At 38.0% G+C, this 18789-nt stretch overlaps 1 protein-coding gene across 2 annotated transcripts in view; it reads right to left on the reverse strand.

The window, feature by feature from the left end:
- The window catches only part of LOC113412923 (glypican-5-like), a 355203-nt gene extending 344367 nt beyond the window's left edge, over nt 1–10836 (reverse strand). For both annotated transcript variants that reach the window (XM_087964977.1, XM_087964976.1), the window contains exon 1: nt 10503–10836. In XM_087964977.1, coding sequence (XP_087821103.1) covers nt 10503–10695 — 193 coding nt within the window. In that variant the 5' untranslated portion in view covers nt 10696–10836. The remainder of the gene's footprint in view (nt 1–10502) is intronic.
- Between the last annotated feature and the right edge of the window lie 7953 nt (nt 10837–18789).

The following is an 18789-nucleotide window of genomic DNA, read 5'->3' on the forward strand; positions in this document are numbered from 1 at the left end:
AAATAAATAAATAAAATAGGTGACACGAGGTCATTGCAAGTGAAGGGTTATATTAATCATGAGCTTTAGGACTTCAGCCTTTCTTGATGGGATTATGTAATATGTCATATCTGGTACAGCAATGTAACATTTTTTATATGACAGGGATTGTCACCCAACACTGTCTGAGTTTTGATTCTTTACTTTGATGAAATCACTAATTAAAACTGCTGGTAACCCATTATAAATTAGCGTATGTTCTAACAGCTAATAGGTGGAGATAGTATGAACGTCAGCAACTGTAGAGGGACAGAAAACAAAACTGTTTTGTTAACAAGAGAGCAACAGTATAGATTTGTTAATAGGGTTTTATATGAGAAACAAGGCAGAGGAGGACTAAACAATCACTGATACTATCATAGAGGACCAATATCTATTTCTTATGCCAAAGCTGGCACAACATATAACAAAAAGCATGCATTTTTCCCATATCTCAAAATGGGATAAATACAGTATATGCTTCAAGCAATCTATTAATAAAAAGGAATAATTATAATATTTTCTGTCAAAAAAGCAAATGTTGAGTGAATTTGAATCCAATTTCTCTCATCATGAAGTATTAAGCAACTTTTGCTATGGACAATTATGAGAAACAAAGAAAAAGGTGGATTGCTCATTTCTTAGTTTGCTGTGTGATTTAATCCTAAAATCAAAAGGTTAAGTTCTGAACTTTAAATCATCTTCTGATCTGAAATCCCCTTTTTCTAATTTCCATAGTAATGAATCCTCTGAAACCATCCCTTGCCATGGTGATATATAACTTTCTGCTGACATAACATTTAGGGGTGTGCAAAGCAATCAAAAGGAGTGTTTCACAAATCCTATTAGCACAAGCAAAGCATCTCTCCTTGGAGTAACCACCTCTTTTGACAGGCTGACAGAACTGCTTCAAAGGCTTTCCTCCACTGTCTGGACATGTGTATACAAATGTAGAAATGACCCACTGCCAATACCAGCAGAAATGTTGCCTATGCATGCACATACATACAAGCTAGACAATCTTGAAAGCAACCAAGCAAGAAGGAACCCTTCACTCAAACAGTGCGGTTTGCAAAGCATCTTTTATGAATTCATTGTATAGATGTGCAAGAGCAGGGTATCTTTTGCATTTCAGAAGCTTCCATGTGTGCCTTACAAAATACATCAGACCGTTTAACAATTTGAAGAAAAGTCCTTGATTCATGCTTCCATGTGTTGCAAAGCACCAGCTTTGATGCTTTATATATGCCTTATGAAAATGCTGTAATGTCCTAACATTGGGTAGGAAGTTACAAACGACAATCAGGGCTGGGCTCTCATCTGAATACATCAAACAGGAAGGGAAATTACATAAACTATAATGCTATGGAAATACTATGACAACTTGAGCAAGGGAAAGATATTTTCAGTACAAAAAAGCCCCACAGGCTAAATCTGATACAGTAAATCAAAGTCCTGGAATGACAAGGCCATGCTCCTATGATACTATAGGAACTCATCAAGAAAAGTAGCAGGTGTTCTATTTTATTCCAAAGTAATAAAAAGTTCATCTGCATGTGGTGAAATTATTTTATGCATTTTTAAGTTCACAGACAATCTTTATCTAAGAATAGACACTATTCTAATGTTATAGGCATATATGCATTATGTATTATGTAATTTCCTGTAATGCTGCTGCTGTAAAACAAGACTGAAAAGAGCTTACATCATAAAAACCACCATTTTTTATACTGAGTGGCAGTGGTGGAATTCAAATTTTTTTACTACCGGTTTTGTGGGGATGGCTTGGTGGAGGTGGCTTGGCTTGGTGGGGGTGGCATGGCTTGGTGGGCATGGCAGGGGAAGGTTACTGCAAAATCCCATTCCCACCCCACTAACCTGCTTTCCAGCTATGCTCTCCTGTGCAGGGCAACAAAAGAAGACCCAGCTGATCAGCTGGGACTTGGGAGACAGAGAATAGATGGCGGCGGGGCCAGTCAGAGGTGGTATTTACAGGTTCTCTGAACTACTCAAAATTTCCGCCACCAGTTCTCCAGAACTGGTCAGAACCTACTGAATACCACCTCTGTTGAGTGGACAGTTTAAGTGTTATAGAAATCAACATTAGCTTTGATAGGGAAGATTGCTGTTTCTGATTGTGGGGGAATCAAGAGTTAGAGGGCTCCCTCTTTCAATGGAAAACAGATTTAAAACAGCTCTCCCTTCTCTTTAATCGGAGAACATGTACCATGAACTGGATTAGAAACCCAATGCAGGTGAAACAGTGAAGTTGAACCTGGAAAACTGCAGAGATACTAGGGAAAAGCCTCTGGTTCAAAGATAAGCACTAAATGGCAGATTCAGAACCCAAGGAAGGGCAATCATTGGAGCTGTTATCTAACAGACAAGACATGCTGAAAGAGCCAAAAAATAATCCCGCTGCAGCAGCCCAGGCATGAAATTTTACAAACTAACTCCAGGTCTAGAAGACTATGAATGGTGAGAAGAAAGGTTCCATTACATGTCAGGAGAGTAGAAGTAAAAGGTTTTTCAAATGTAAATGGACTGAGTTTGGCCATAAGAGCTGAAGACTTGGGGAAATAAGAAAGTATCCAAGAATTAGGGAATAGTCAAGATAGATAATTATAAATTTGTGACTAGGAATAAAAATGTACAGTAGAGAAGAATTATAAACTTCTATAAAAGCAATACAAAGACTCTAGATTAAGACAGATGGGAATAATTGAATAGGAAATACAGAAGACACAAACATACAGTTAATATTAAGTCAGGAGGAGAACTTTAGTTTTATTCAGTAAAGCAAACCACAGTGAGTCAAAAACAAATCTAAGCTTTTATGTCTGTCATCTATACTAGATTAACAAACAAAAAACCCACTAATACTGAGATTTCTGTTTTATTATTTTATTTTATTTTTTAAACTACCTAATAGCAAAAGTTGTCTGAGTAGTTTGCAATAAAACACATATAAAATCAATGCAATCTGAATCAAAATAAAAGGAAGGCAAAAAGAAAAACACTGTGTAAACAACATCAGTCATTTAAAAACCTATTAACAGCAGTCATTTACAAGCCTATTAAAAAGTCTGGAAAATATAAAAGTCTTCACATGGCATCAAAATGATGCTGATATGAATACCAGTCAAGCCACCATAGAAAAACTCTGATCCTTATAGAGAGCCTTCACTTCCTTTGTACAATTCTCATCTTCTCATTAGGACTATGTACTACTTGGCCACCAGGCTACAACTCCCAGCTGTAACTGAGCAAGTCCATGACTTTCCTGCATCCAACTTTGAAACTAACATAAAAGAGGACAGTGATGCAGCAGTCTCGATTGTGACAAGAGCATCAGCAGACATATCTTTTACAAAGCTACAGGATGGACAGGGGTCACTTGCTTCCTTAGATGTGAATGCTTTCTCAGTGAAGATGTTCAAAACATTCAAATCCTCAATAACATTCTGAACCCCTAACAACTTTCCATAAAAATCACAGTATCACCCAGAATAAGAGCAAGTACCAACTGCTTCAGAATATATTTCAAAAATGCTTCTGCCAGATTACATACTTTCAGAATTTGAAGGATAAGCACTTAACCTGTGAACTCAAACAAACAAGGGCAGTGGATGGGTTTTATATGTATTATTCTTTGCAACTGTATTCACAAACGCATTTAATACAACACATACTGATACACACAAATGCACTGATTGTGCTGTCCAGACAGTTTAGAGTTAATGGGATTTGGGATAGTTAGTTAGGATTTGAGAGCTGTCCCCTTAAGGGAATGCATCATGGTAAATGTAGTGAAGATATCCTGGGAAATGTAGTCCATGTCATGTGGTCACACCTGTAATCCTGATTAGTCACTAAATTGACCCTTGTTGGGTTGGGGGAGGCTCCCTCACTCTTGCCTGAAGCCATTACCATGCAGCTGCTTCAATCATCATCATCATGGGGGATGAGAGTTTATTATCTTCCTACACTATAATGCAGATATGCAAAGGATTGGACATTAAGAAGAACCTCATCATAACTGTGAGTTGATAAGGATGCCTGATGAACCAAAAAAAGAGGCTTTGTATGGATGCTTTGCGGAGTTTATCTGTCTGCCTTTGTACAGTATTTGTACAGGACAGGCAGAATACTGATGCTATTTGAATGTTTAGTCATTCTGAGTATTCCAGATAATAGTCTGGTCCTGAAATAAAAGTACAAGTCATTTCCCCAGAAATTCCCTTCTTATCCCGATGGATGCTATGTGTTTTCCTCAATACTGGATCCTTTGTCAGAGGCCTGGAAGTTTGAGACTTGTGTGCAGTTATCTTAGTTCTTCTCGCAAAAGCTTTTTTGGACAGAGAGCTCTACTGTTGATCTGAATTTACTGGAACACTTTCCTAGCTTTTATGACTCACAGCTTCAAGTGTTCTTACTACCATTAGGACCAGTTTGGGCTTTACTTTCAGCAACTTCTCTAATTCCTCCTTCAGGCCCTGGCACTTTTCCAGCTTTTTATATTCCTTCCTGATGGTGCTATCACTTGGCACCAGTACATCTATCATCACCACTGTCTTCTGCTTTTTGTCTACTGCCATGATGTCTGGTTGATTGGCCAGTACTTACCTGCAGCATGGATCTGGAAATCCCACAGGATCTTAGCCCTGTTATTCTCCACAATCTTGGATGGAATCTTCCATCTGGACTTCTGAGGGCCTACCCCATATATTTGCAGATGTTCCTGTACACAATGCCAGCTACTTGATTGTGCCACTCAATATATGCTGTTCCTGCCTGCAACTTAAAGCCTACCATTATGTGTTGGATTACCTCTGAGGCCTCTCTGCACAGTCTGTACCTTGGGTCTTGCCTAGTGTGCTAGACTCTTGCTTCTATGGATCTAGGGCTTGGTGCCTGTTCTTGTGCTTTGAGCAGCTCCTCAGTGCTGTCTTTTAATCCAGCCCTTTCCAGCACTACCACCTCAGCTATCCCATGCAGAGTCTTGTCTTGCTACTGCACTTCATTTGTATGATCTTTCTCCCATGTCTACTGCTGTTTTAGACATTCCCTCAGCACTGATCTTCGGGTGCCATCTTACTGATGTACTCCAGGATGTGTTCTCTCTCTCTCTCTCACACACACACACGCACGCGCACACACACACACAGAGAGAGAGAGAGAGAGAATGAAATTATTGTTATGAATACTCATACTACCATATTTTTCTGCTGAGAAATAGAACTTGAATGTCAAAAATGCACCAGGACGATAGAGAATTTTGAATAGACAGGTTGCATCAGTATTATAAATATTTACAGAATAACAGCTTTGGCACCACCATGAACATTATTCTTCCTTCTTTACTGATGCCTAGTTATTCTAAACTGTTGTCTTCTTTATCTCTTTTGAGCATTTCCCAGAAGTACTCAAGCAAAGAAGAGCATGAAGCCAAAATTCCAAGAAACCTAAAACCCCCACACCCTGATAAAACACCAGACCTGTAATCCTATTCACGTTTACTTAAAAGTGAATTTTACTGTAAAAAGAACCAGGACTCGCCTCTGAACAGTTTTATTTTACCCTGGTGCGATATGAATGTTCAACAACTCTTAAGACATTTTAGAGAAGGCCTGCTCATGCAATAAAAGTGCAGCTGTTACTTAGTGGGATAGGGTGGGGTGAAAATATAAAAGTTATTTCATGCAGTTATTATAGATTATTCCACTATTTCACTACAGCATGGATTTTGAAATTTTAATTGTTTGGAAGCTAGCCTTTTTCTTCACAAATCCCAGGTTCATGTCAGAGAACTATTTTCCCCTTCTCTATTATAGCTAGTTGAAGTTTATTTCTAATATAGTTAATCTTTGTATTTGCAAATTAAAGTTCCTTGATTTCTTCCTTCAAAAATTTAATAAATACTCACTGAATTTTTTAAAAAGTGTATAAATTTGTGGGATTAACTTTGATTCAGTTGCCAAAAGACATTCCGTACATAACTTTCATGTAGTGAGAAAAAACATTCCTACCTTCAATTTCATATGCCATAATATAAATCCAAAGACAACAGAACCATCATGATAAAACATAATATCAATTCTAGCAAAAATATATTTGATAACTGTGCAATTGCACACTTGCATTAAAAGGCAAAGCTGCTATTTTTTGATGTGAAAAAGAATCGGCCAACTTTTCTACAAAATGTGCTTTACTATGGTCCACCTGTGATTGAGTTAAAACTGATGTTATAATCCTCCCACCACCACCACTTTCCATGGCTCTTGCAACAAAGTGGTCTGGATTAAATTCTTTCTTGGCACGACTCCAAGAACTCCCCAGGCTTGCAATTCAGAATCATTTGACTCTGCATTTATTTCTCCCTGCACCAAGCGATCACAACGATCTCATTTGCTGAGGCAACAGACTCATTTTTCTGTGCCCTGGGTTGTCAGAAAGAGATTTCCTCATAGTTTGGATTAGAATGCAGATACTTGTCTGCTACAGGGTTTAGCTAACAAAAGGAACTGTGCAGAGTACTTATAACCTTTCAGGAAAACACATACTCAGTTTCAGTGCTACTCTGCCTTTCAGTTTGTTGTTGTTGTTAGTCGTGAAGTTGTGTCCGACCCATCGTGACCCCATGGACAACGTTCCTCCAGGCCTTCCTGTCCTCTACCATCTTCTGGAGTCCATTTAAGCTCACACCTACTGCTTCAGTGACCCCATCCAGCCACCTCATTCTCTGTCGTCCCCTTCTTCTTTTGCCCTCAATCTTTCCCAGCATTAGACTCTTCTCCAGTGAGTCCTTCCTTCTCATTAGGTGGCCAAAGTATTTGAGTTTCATCTTCAGGATCTGGCCTTCTAAAGCAAGGGGTCTCCAACCTTGGCAACTTAAAGCCAGGTGGACTTCAACTCCCAGAATTCCCCAGCCAGCTACATGGGGAATTCTGGGAGTTGAAGTCTGCCTAGCTTAAAGTTGCCAAGGTTGGAGACTCCTGTTCTAAAGAGCAGTCAGGCTTGGTCTCTTCTAGGACTGACAGGTTTGATTGCCTTGCAATCCAAGGGACTCACTTTACTGAGTTGCCCCATAAAACAAGAAGTGTTTCTGGAAAAAATGTTTTATACATTTACATTTGGAATTCATAAAAGGATAGGAGAAGCCTGTCTAGATTCCTGTTTCCTTCAAAACAGTTGATATGCTTCAAGAGGATCGAATCCTTCTTTCGGCTTAAACACATTATTTGAATTTTTGTTTCTTCTTTGCTCCCCATCGGTCAAGGGTAACATAAGAGAGAGATTTATGTTTTAGATAAAGCAATTAAATGATATGAAATACCTAATGACTTGAATCAGTGCATCTGTCCTTGACCCAGGCATCACCAGTTTGTGCCAAGCGCAGCATGACTATGTCATCCATTCAGATCCTAAGGAATGTGACACCAACCAACTGCTCCTCTTGTGTCCATGAAAAGTAGGTAATGATGGAAAGAAAAGCTATCTTCATGTAGCTGCCCATGTGAAGGGGGACTGAATGAGATAGCAGCTGCTCCTAAATCTCTCTCTCTCACACACACACACACACACACACATACACACAAACAGAAGGGAGGAGGGAGAGAGAGAGGGGCGGGGAGGTTTACTTTAGTGGAATAGACATACAATATTGGGGAGCCAAAAACAATTTCTGCCCACTCTCTAGATGGCCTAATCCTAACTGCAGCATGAGCGGGTAAAAGCAACCTGAATCAACTGCTTATGGAAGTAGCAGCTGACCTCTTCCCTCTTCGGTTGTATCCTCGGTTGTGTTTCTCATTCTGTGCCTATAGACTCACCTGAAGGAAGCTCCTATAATGACTTTTCTATCAGGCTATTAAAGGGCAATAAGGCAGGGAAAAACTGAAAAATTCCACACTTCTGTCCTATCTACAATTTGAGGGAAGGTAATTGATTCTGCTTTGGTCTCCCTCCACCTTTGAATGGAATGACAGAGAGAATGCTTATCAGTCTCAATCAGTCACCTGCTCTCTCTTTTTAGGAGCAGATGTGTGAAAACTCCCATATTCATTTTGAAACTTATATTCCAAGCACATCTGGAGAACAGCTTTTCTGTTCATCCATTTTCTGTGGCCTGGATCTAAAATTGCCACACAGAGGGAGGAAAAGACATTATGCAAAGTAAGTAAATAAATAAATTAACAAATACTGCCTCTACTTTGGGGTAAAGTTAAAGGGTAAGAGAACATCTAGCAGAAATTATAGGGGTTCTTTGAAAGAAACTATGAGGTAAGAATGACTATTGCTATGGTCCAGTATATCATAAAAAGGCACCCAAAAAGAATAGGGAGAAGTTTATCAGTTCTTTAATCTTCAGTCCACAGCAATTCTGTTTCTAGCAAGCTTGGTGAAGAACATGAGGTTTGTGAAGACCACATGTTGGTGAAGGACTGCATGTGGGTTTTCACACCCATATACCCACAAGTAGTCAACACATGCAACTTTTTGGCCAAATAATATCTAGAGATTCATAAAATTCATAGAACAAGATAAACAATAAGGCAGCTGTATAACTCTATTTCACGATCAAAAGTATATTTTGGTTATATTAAATTATATGTAAAATTTTCTTTTTCAGTGAAGAGCAAAAACACAGTATAAACTATAAATGAGAAAACCTGATATGCCAGTGTGTAAAATAAAGTTTAAATAGATGGTGTTTTTAAAAGGTGATTTTCAAAGATACTGTATACAGTATATGTAACTTAAGTAATTATGTCATCTTAAAGCAAATGGATTTTGTTAATGATTTAATTGTCTGATTTATAAGTTAGCTAGAAGTGGGACACTGAAATATAAATAAAGGTTTTTCTCAAATATTAAGAGACATTAACTTTGGGACTGTAAAAATATTGTGTAATACATGGATTTCTACTACACAAAAATAATTATATGATGTTTAAAATTAATATTAAATGCTCAGCTGCCCCAAACCACTGTTTTGCAAGCCAAGGTACCTCATCTAAAATTGCTATCATAATGCAGCCATTTCCTGTCCCGCCATTTGATGAACTCAAGTGGGGAAAAATAGTTGAATAGGGTATGAAACATTGACAAAGCTATCCATCCTTTCAAACACAAATAATATCCCACCCTTCCTTTACATAGGACTCCATCCACAACATGTTGTGGCACTTGCCCTTTGAAGGAACATACCTGTGGCATTCTGACCAATTCAACCCTTCAACCCCATAGAGAGTCTTAAAAAAACAAGTTTTTACCCCAAGTTTTCAGATAGATTGCTGCTGGTGTGCCTTTTTGGTGTGTAACACTGCCTGGGCTATGTTATTCCCTCTGTAAAGCTCTATTTTTATATTTATTGTCTCTTTTATATATCTTGTATTGGTTTATAACCATGCACTTCCCAGACTCTGTGTTGAGTTGGAAAGCCTTAGCAATATGATAATCAATCAATCAATCAATATGACTGTCTCATCCAGCACCGAGATTGTTAGCAAATATGCATGTGTGCGCAAACATATTTGACTGCATAAACTCACAAGAAGCTTGGGATTTAACTGGCAAAAAGTTACTTATTCCTGCCTTCAGTTTGATTTAGAAATCAGTACAGATGCCACTGACAGCTGTACCAGCCTGTCATTCCATCCACAACCCTAACATTCTCAAATCTCTCAAACCCCACCTTTGCCCACCTAGCTTCATGTTTTTTTAACGGGGAGGGAATGAAGAAAACCCCAATCCATGTGCTGTAACTTCATAACCCATTCCGTTTCCTTCGAAACTCCAGTCTGTACTTTATTAATTGCTCACTCCTTCGCCCACATTTGATTGCAACGGAGACCAATCAGGTCAACAGTCACACTCCGCTTTCGATCTTTCCTACGGACGTTCTTGTCCTGTTAATGAGGTCTCTATTCCAGTTTGCAAAGAAGGGAGAATGGTTCAGCTGAGTCCAATTCCCGCTTTGGATTACGCCTCCCCAAAGGCGACTGACCAGACGGTTTGTCCTTGCGCGAGTAACTGATTATGTTGTGTTGCACACCTGCGCTCACCCGTCGGGCCAGTACGCTCAAGGTCCCTTAGCCCCGGGAACCCAAACAATGCCAGGTTTTCCAGGGTGTTATCGCGACACCCACACCCAGCCTTGTATATTAGCCTTGAAACTACTGTACCCCACGCAAGCAAAGTAAGTTGCACAAAAGATTATGATAAAGGGAGAGTTGCCACTCAGGGCTGCGCTGCCTGCACCATTTAAACTCTCGTCGTTTCCCCCTCCTGTCCCCCAGGAGCCCTAACTTAATGTCTCCGAGACCTATCCAAGGGCTGGCCGGATTGATGTTCTGCTTTGCCTTCTCTTTTCAGATCTTCGCAAGTGGGGTAGAGTACAGGAGTTAAGTGTGTTTTTAAACGGGGGAAGAGGGTGTTTTGACGAGTCTGGTGTAAGGGTGGGAAGGGAAAATTATACTGACCAGTTGTGGGGACATCAGGAACCAGCTTGATGGGACCGATCTGCCGCATCTGAAACGCCGTCCTGACTTCGTGGCAGCTGGGATTCTTGACTCCAGAGACCCCGCTGCATAGTCCGGTGGCTGCTGTCGCTAGCAGTAAGAGCTCGAAGCGTCGCCAACATAAGAAGACTCCAGGACTGTTGTCACCGGCCATTTCCACATTCCCCAGCAGGGACAAAGATAAACCAGGGGACGCCCAACACACCTCCCAAGAAACAAATCGACACGCGCACGAAATGGGAGAACAGTGAGAGAGTGAGAGAGGTGCGGCGGCGAGCGTTCAAGTTGAGCGGGGGGGGGGGGGAACTTGCCCTGGATAAACTTGCGAGCTGTGGGCGGGGGATTGAAAAAGGGAAGGGGAAGAAAAAAGGTCCGCGGAGATCCTCTCGAAGCCCTGATCCAGCGAATAGCAACGTTCCAAGTTTGGAACGCTGCAACTCTTAGAACCTTCGCTTTTCCCGCGGGCGTTCGAAGAGTTGGATACCTAAAAGATCGCCAGCTGGGAAGACGCCAATGTTCGAAACATGACTTTTCCCTCCTCCGCCTCCTCCTCTGCTCTTCCAATGAACACGCCCGGCAGGAGGTGGTGGTGGTCCTGCAGCCCATCCCTCTTTATTCCGTAGTTGCTATGAGAAGAGCAGTCGTCCTATTTATTAGCTTGCGCTATACGTTACATTTTTCCCAATAAGGGCGTTTATTTTAAAAATGTATTTGCATCCGTGCGGATTCGCGCCGGGTACTTTTTCTTTGTTGCAATAGGCTCCAATGCTACACCTGCGAGTACTTCTCACCCCACCCACCCCTATATTTGCTTCCCTTTAAAAAAAAAAACTTATAAAGTAACTTTTCTTTCATCAAATGAGATGTGGACTGGTAAACAAATAAAATACAGAACTATTTCTTTGTTCTGGCCTACTTCCAATACATTGTGGACAAGAGTGGAAACCCTTAAGTGTAATTGTACTTCTCAATTCCACATTGGTAGTGTAAGCCCTCCTATATAAAGACTAGCGCTCAGTTGGGCAGGACTAAATGTAAACAGGACAAGGTAGAAAGCAGAACTGTGCCAAACAATGGATAGAAATACAGGAAATTGAGCACACATATAGATGCTAATATGGATGTATAAGGGTGGTGATGTGCAAAAAACTACCACCTCACAGAAAAGCAGCTGCAGGGCCTTGGCAGAATTCCCTGAAGTTTTAAAACACTTTCCTTGAGATATGTAATGAAAACCTTGTTCAGCAATACTTGTTCTCAAGCCTGAAACAAAGGAACTAGCTTAAACGTTTTGTAAGACAGCACTGTGTACACTAATAACTTTTCTTTGTATAGAGCCTCAGTAATGTGGGAAATTTTACATGTTGACTTTCTGTCAGTTGCCAATTATTTAAGACTTGGGAGCCCTGCTGTAGCACACTTGTCAAATTTAATGTATGTTAACCAAAAGCAAAATTTAATTTAAAACAGAATTCCATTTTTTGCAGTTTTGGCAGTTTTCTAGCTGCCAAAGTAAGTAACACATGAATAAGATCTGCTGCTATTTAATAGTTATATTGTTAAAGCAGCGCTAGTGAAAACTATTCTGCAAAACAGACAGGAAGGATCAGAACACACTAAAGAAGAGACAGGTAACAACAGATAAGATGAAACTAAGGATGGCTCAAAATCATAAATGTTCCTGATAAAGATGTCTATGGAGATTATTGTAATACAGGTCATTGGTTGTCTCAAAGATACTTGTTAGGTATAACATTGATACCAAATATGGTTTGGGTGAATAAATATATAAAACTTAGATATCATGGTTTAAGTGCTTATCACTTTAAGCACAATGCAGCAGGCAATTAGCAGATTAAGGGTGCGGTTAGAAGTTACAATATAAGGAAGCATTAGAAGCTGGAAAACTTACTGTCTGTCTGTAACTGTGTGCTGCTGCGACTAACTGTGATTACTGACTGTGAGTGCCTGTGACTGAACTGTTATTGTTTGCTACTGTTTGATGATTTACTGCGTAATTCTACTGAATATCCAGCGTTTGTTTCTCTGGAGAGTGAAACCGGAGAAGGAGAAGATATCTTTATCGGCTGATAAAGATATTGCAAGGACTCTTAACTTGGACTATAATAGTGAGTCTTACTGGATGGAAATACTGTGAATGACTTAATGGACTGAATGACAATGCTTAAATCTCTAACTGGATTAAAACTATTTAAACTACAAACAGTGTTTTGTGTTCAGTGTGTGTATACTCTGGGGCCCTTCCACTCTCGTTTGGCTTCCTGGCTTGACTACTGCTGCAATACTCTTCTAGGGTTAATCCCCAAAACCCTAACAATACTTTTTCAAAAGGCAACTGTTTTAAAAAAAAGTCCAGTTGCCTTTTGAAAAAGTACCTTTGAGATATTCCTGATAAAGATAAATTGGAAATAAATACAGACTTCACCATCCTCTGTTTTACAACTGCCATACTCAAACCTTTTTTTATTCTTGAATTAAAGTGCTATTCATTCATCCTGGCATTAACAGAGTTGCTATCTTGGGTTCCGATCCTTATGTTTCTATGATTTTTGTTCCAATTTATCATTAAATGATATTGTCCGGTTTTATTTGTGTCAATTTGACTTGACTAAGTGGTCTCCAAATGATGGGGAAAACATTCATTGATCAGCAGATTAATTTGACATAGAATCACTCTAGTTAAGCAGTCAGAATATGAAATTAATTCCTTGCTCCATCCTTCCAACTGTTAATAGTAAAATTTCTGCCATGCATTATTCTGATCTTAGGAATTGAAGGATATCATACAGATTCATGGAGAGGTAGTTCCAGCATGGCAGGCAAGCACTTAACTTAGATGGAGAGTGATTGTCTTCACTTCAATATATATTTGGAGTTGAGTTTATTGAAATGTCTTGCTATTCAATATCTTAAGTACTACCATTAAATTGAACTAAGGTACCTTTGTGAAGGCATTTATACAAAAGCCCTCTTTAATAGACAAGATGGGTCACTGAGATTTGGAGAGATGGAGAAGGAAGGGTGTAAGCTCTGTTTTGACTGTATCTCTTCATGATTTCAGTCAAAACACTTATCCATTGCCTGATATGACTAATGAACTTTCATGTTACAAAGCCACAAATCTATATGAGGAATTTTTTTCAATAGGACTATTAAACTGTTACAGAGTAAGTTTCAAGTTTTCCAGAACTCTTTGTCAGACAAATTGTTCAATCAAAGAGGAATATGGAGAAAATGTGAGAAGTGATATAGGAGTAATGTAATTGCTCTTGAAATCTAGAGTTTATTTGGTTTGATTAAATTTTTGTTTTATAAACCAAAAAACAGTTTTGGAATTCAAAGAAAAATTCAACAGGCATAAAATATTTCTTTTTGAAGTGCTACATTTGTGAGTGGCCCAATTTTCCTAAATTTGAAATGTTCTCCCACTATAGAAACTTGTTGCCTCATATTGCCTCCAAACTCCTGAATTAAAAACATCCATTATTCTCTCACCTCTTTAAATCAAGGCAATAATTATTCCTGTCAGTTTAGAATGTCTCTCCAAGAAACTTGCAGAGCATGACAATTGCTACAAAAACAAAACAAAACAAAATTCATTCATTCCTTCTTTTCATTTTTATTACTGTTCCCATCAGATGATTCTGGGCAATGAACAGAAAAATCCAAAACAGCAATTTCCACAGTAACATATTCAAGGTAATAAACATAACACAATCAACAGAAATGAGCAAACCAAATGACTCTCTAGAGCAGGGGTCCCCAACCACCAGTCCGCGGACCGGACCGGTCCGTGGAACAAGTCCTACCAGGCCGCTGGTTTGCTGGGTGCTGCCATCTTTTTGATGAAAAGTGCTTCGGTGAGCTTTTCCGGGTAGAAAGCTCACCGGAAGCGCTTTTCATAAAGATGGCATAGCGCTTCGTGAGCTTTTCCGGTAGAAAGCCATTTCTCCCGGAAAAGCTCACAGCACTGGCGCCGCTCATCTTTTGATGAAAAAGTGCTTCGGTGAGGTCACTTTTTCCGGAAGCACTTTTTCATCAAAAAGATGGCGGTGCCCAGCTAATGCCGGTACCGGGCCGCGCCATAAAAAGGTTGGGGATACCGGGCGGCATAAGAAAGGTTGGGGATCACTGCTCTAGAGTTAATATATTGCATAATATATGGGTCTCTGCCATGAAGGCAGGCTGGCTAGCCCTCAACCCCTTTGTTGAACTACTTTGTAGACAAATTTCTAATCTTATAAATTGTTTTTAATACAATAAATAACACTTCATTAATAATCCTTAAAATGATTCGTGATTATGGATAGAGGTCATTCCAAATGTTGAAAGTTCCTTTTCTACTTTTATTTGAAAAACACAAACTTTTAAAAATCTTGATAAATTTATAGCAGCATGAGAGTTCTTGGAAGAGTAGATCCTTCTTTCCTATTTTTGTTCCTTATAATTGCCAAGTTACCACAGTCTAAAAAGATCTACAAACTTTAGGGCACTGGATAGCTGCCCATAGTCATTCTAAAATCCCTGAGGAATTACAGCCTAATAGTAGTCAAGTCAAATCAAATGTATATCTATGGAGATTCTCAGTCATCCAGGACATAGTTGTCCCAAAGATGCTTTTTTTTTCAAAAGGCCACTTGACTTGCTTTGTTTTTACTTGAAGATGTTTCACTTCTCATCCAAGAAGCTCTTTCAGTTTTGAACTAGAAACAGAGTCCTGTTGCCTTTTGAAAAAGCACCTTTTGGAAAACCAAATGTATGTATAGTCTAATGCAATATTAAAGATACTTACCCATCCCCTTACTAAACATCATGGTAGAGCAGGGGTTGCCAACCTTTTGGACCTCAGGGACCACCAAATTCATAGTTTTAAATCCTGAGGACTACTAATATGAATTTTTTTAAAAAGATTATATGTGTGTGTGTGTTTTCTTAAGTTTTCGCGGGTATTTATATGTATGGTATTCAGCTTTGAGTGTATGGTATTTATATGTATGGTATTCAGCTGAATGAGATTTCATCAAAATGTCGCCTAGATACTTCCAATTTTACGTGGGAGAAAACCCGAATAACCAAAGATCTATCTATCTATCTATCTATCTATCTATCTATCTATCTATCTATCTATCTATCTATCGTATTCAGCTTTGTTCGGGTATTTTCCCACGTCATTATAGTTGTGCTTTTAAACTTGTAGCAACGTTTCAGCATATATACATATATAAATTCAAACTTCAAATAAGTTTGAAACTGATTTATGGAACAATAGTGTGCAATGCACATATACTCAGCACAACGTTTCAATAGAGTCAATCAGAATTACTTCTATTACAATGTGCAGAGGACCATTATGTGATAAATTCAAAAAATGAACACTTATTACATCCAGTGATTAGCTTTTAGATTTGCTTGTATGCTTTCTTTTTTGATCTATAAAATTCTAGACCTCTAATCATGTAGTTACTTAGTAGTTACTTAGTATGAAGACAAATATAAGCAGTGCCTATTCAGGGATGTTAATTTTCATTAGTGGGAAGGGAAGGGAGTGGGAAAGGAGGATCGTATACTTTTGAAATGGGTTTATACGTCACTATCTTTTAGCTTGAATAAAGAAACTTTTTTTTTTCTAAGTGGAAAATAAAAAACCAGTACCTTGTTTGTTTTAAGTATATACTTCTTCTGCTGCTGGGGCTGGGGGAAGATAATATAACTAACTGCACAGAATTTTTCAGTGATTCCAAAATAAAACTATATTAATAAATTCTCTCAAGGAAAAAACCTAGAGACCATTGGATATTCCTTGCAAATGAACTAAAGTTGAGATTCTATATAAAAGCAACATGAAAATGTGTTACTGTACTTTTAAATGGTAGAAAATCCCCATAACATACATTATAGCTGCCACTGTATCATGTCTTCAAGACTATGCAGAAGTAGTAGGAGGCTAACATTTGGGTATCACAACAAATGACAAATCTTGAATTTGAACCAAACAACAGAAGATTTATTTATTTTTTAAAATGTCAGCATGTGTTGGATTCATTCCTGTCAGAGGAAAGTTGTATTTTTATCCCATTAGAAATAGTAACAATCAATGGTATATTTCTCTGATTTCCCACAAGGACTTCTGTGAAATATATCTTCCAGTCTGATGATTGATTTATTGATCTATTATGTGCCACTAAGTCATTTTCAATTCCTAACAATGACATAGATCATTTTTTTCTATGACTATCTACCTGTTCTTTCAGGTCCCTCAATAGGGTTAGCCATCACCATGAAAGGGAAAGGTATAAATCCCTTCTGGTGTAAGAAGGTTCTGAGTTCAGTCGAAGTATCAGATTGTCTCAAATTATGAGAGGTCCTTGGTACTCTCTGAGTTTGCTTGTTTTCTTGCAGACGTTTCATTACCCTAATTAGATAACATCATCAGTGTCTCAAATTAAATAAATAACTGACACATACACATAGGGAGAAACCATGGCAGGAATCTATTCTTCATTTGTTGTCTTTGAGGCAGAAAATTTCTGTTGCCAAAGAGACAGTTATTGGGCATCAAATCTCTGGTCAGCAAGTATCAACTGTGCCAGATAAAAAGTCAGCAAATGATAGATTGCATTTTAAAAAAGAAAGAACGGAGTTTTGTGAGCAAAACTTGCAAAATAATTTGGCTAGTATTTGTCAGCCTCTAGCAGTTTTTATTGTTCTAGTTCTAACAAGAATTTGTCCATTTTCGTGTGAAACAGGAAGAGGTTCTTGGAATATATTTACAATACACCGGTAGCAGTAATTAGTTTTAATTAAACTCAAGTTCTTACACCAAACTTAAACATTCTTTTCAATGTTCAGCTAAATAAAAATTGGGTCATTTTTTCTTCTGCCAAAAAGAAAATAATAACACACATTCTGTCAAGTCTACCCATAACATTGTGCTGATCCCTAGGGCATTGGATACATTTTATTTTATATTTGTATGTGTGCATAATATTTTGTTTGGATACATAAATGTCTTGAATGCAGTGGATGTGGTGGAGGAATAACTATTCCTTTAACAAACCCTTCTTATACCCTTACATAGTAAGTATATGACTGGGGAGAAGAATGAACTGAATATGAATATGTATTTCAAAAACTGTAATTATCAATATGAAGAAATGATTTTGTAAATCAATGGGAAGGGTTTTAACATTACATGTAGATGGCCACACATTTTGTACCTAGAATCTTTAGGTGATGGTAGACAAGATTTGTATTTGAAACTCTGGAGTCACAATATAGAGCTCCGGAGACTACTGGTCTTACTTATTCACATATTGTTCCAATGTCACATTTATTTCTCAAGTGTTTTTTTAATATACAGTATATTGATCATGTATATCTATGGAGCAATGATCTATCCTTTATGATCAAATAATTATCTTCTGTCATTTTCATCCAATTTATCTAATAAACCTAGGTCTTGGCCAGACAATAGAATTCAAAAAAGAATATAGCCATATGAAAATATTTTTAAAATGTCCGGGACAAAAATGAATATTATTGATTCTATTAATTTAATTATTTGAATGCTATATTTTGAATACACATTACATTCAAACATACATTTTTATGTTTATGAACCTCTACATATCTGAATGGATTATTAGGTTTATTCTTAAAACAAATTAAACATATGAAGAAAATTAGAAAAAAGAAAAATAATTGAAAATAACTTATTCCTTTTGGTACATAATACACAGACACAAGAGTCACAGAAGTCATAGAAGTGAGATGAAAAGGGACAGACAAAGCAAATGATTGCATATTGTTTTGTTCCACGTGAAACTAGAGAATAAAATAAATGCTGATGGTTCAGAAATTTGAATTTATTTTTTAGTTAAATCCACCACACTTCTTATATACTTTTACATTTATGAACACAAATCAAATTTTCCAAATGTCTCTAGGTTGTGTCTAAGACATATGACAATGGCATGGTGTCTTTGGAAAATGAGTGTATCCACTATATAAATATAGCAATTGCTGAGATTACTAACAATATTAAAACTGGTGAGAATATTCTGATGTTCAATTGTGATGTCTTGAAGAGTCTTAAACTTTGAAAATACTTTGACTGTGCATTTAAATACAAATGCTATATCACGATTCAGCACAATTAAGAATATCATGCAAAATTGAGTGCCAACGAAAGTGTTAATTGTGCATGATCATCACAAATCTATTTCCC

Source organism: Notechis scutatus, chromosome 4, assembly GCF_049901735.1.
Source record: "Notechis scutatus isolate UNSWTSFEM ecotype Mainland chromosome 4, rNotScu1.2, whole genome shotgun sequence".
Lineage (NCBI taxonomy): Eukaryota > Metazoa > Chordata > Lepidosauria > Squamata > Elapidae > Notechis > Notechis scutatus.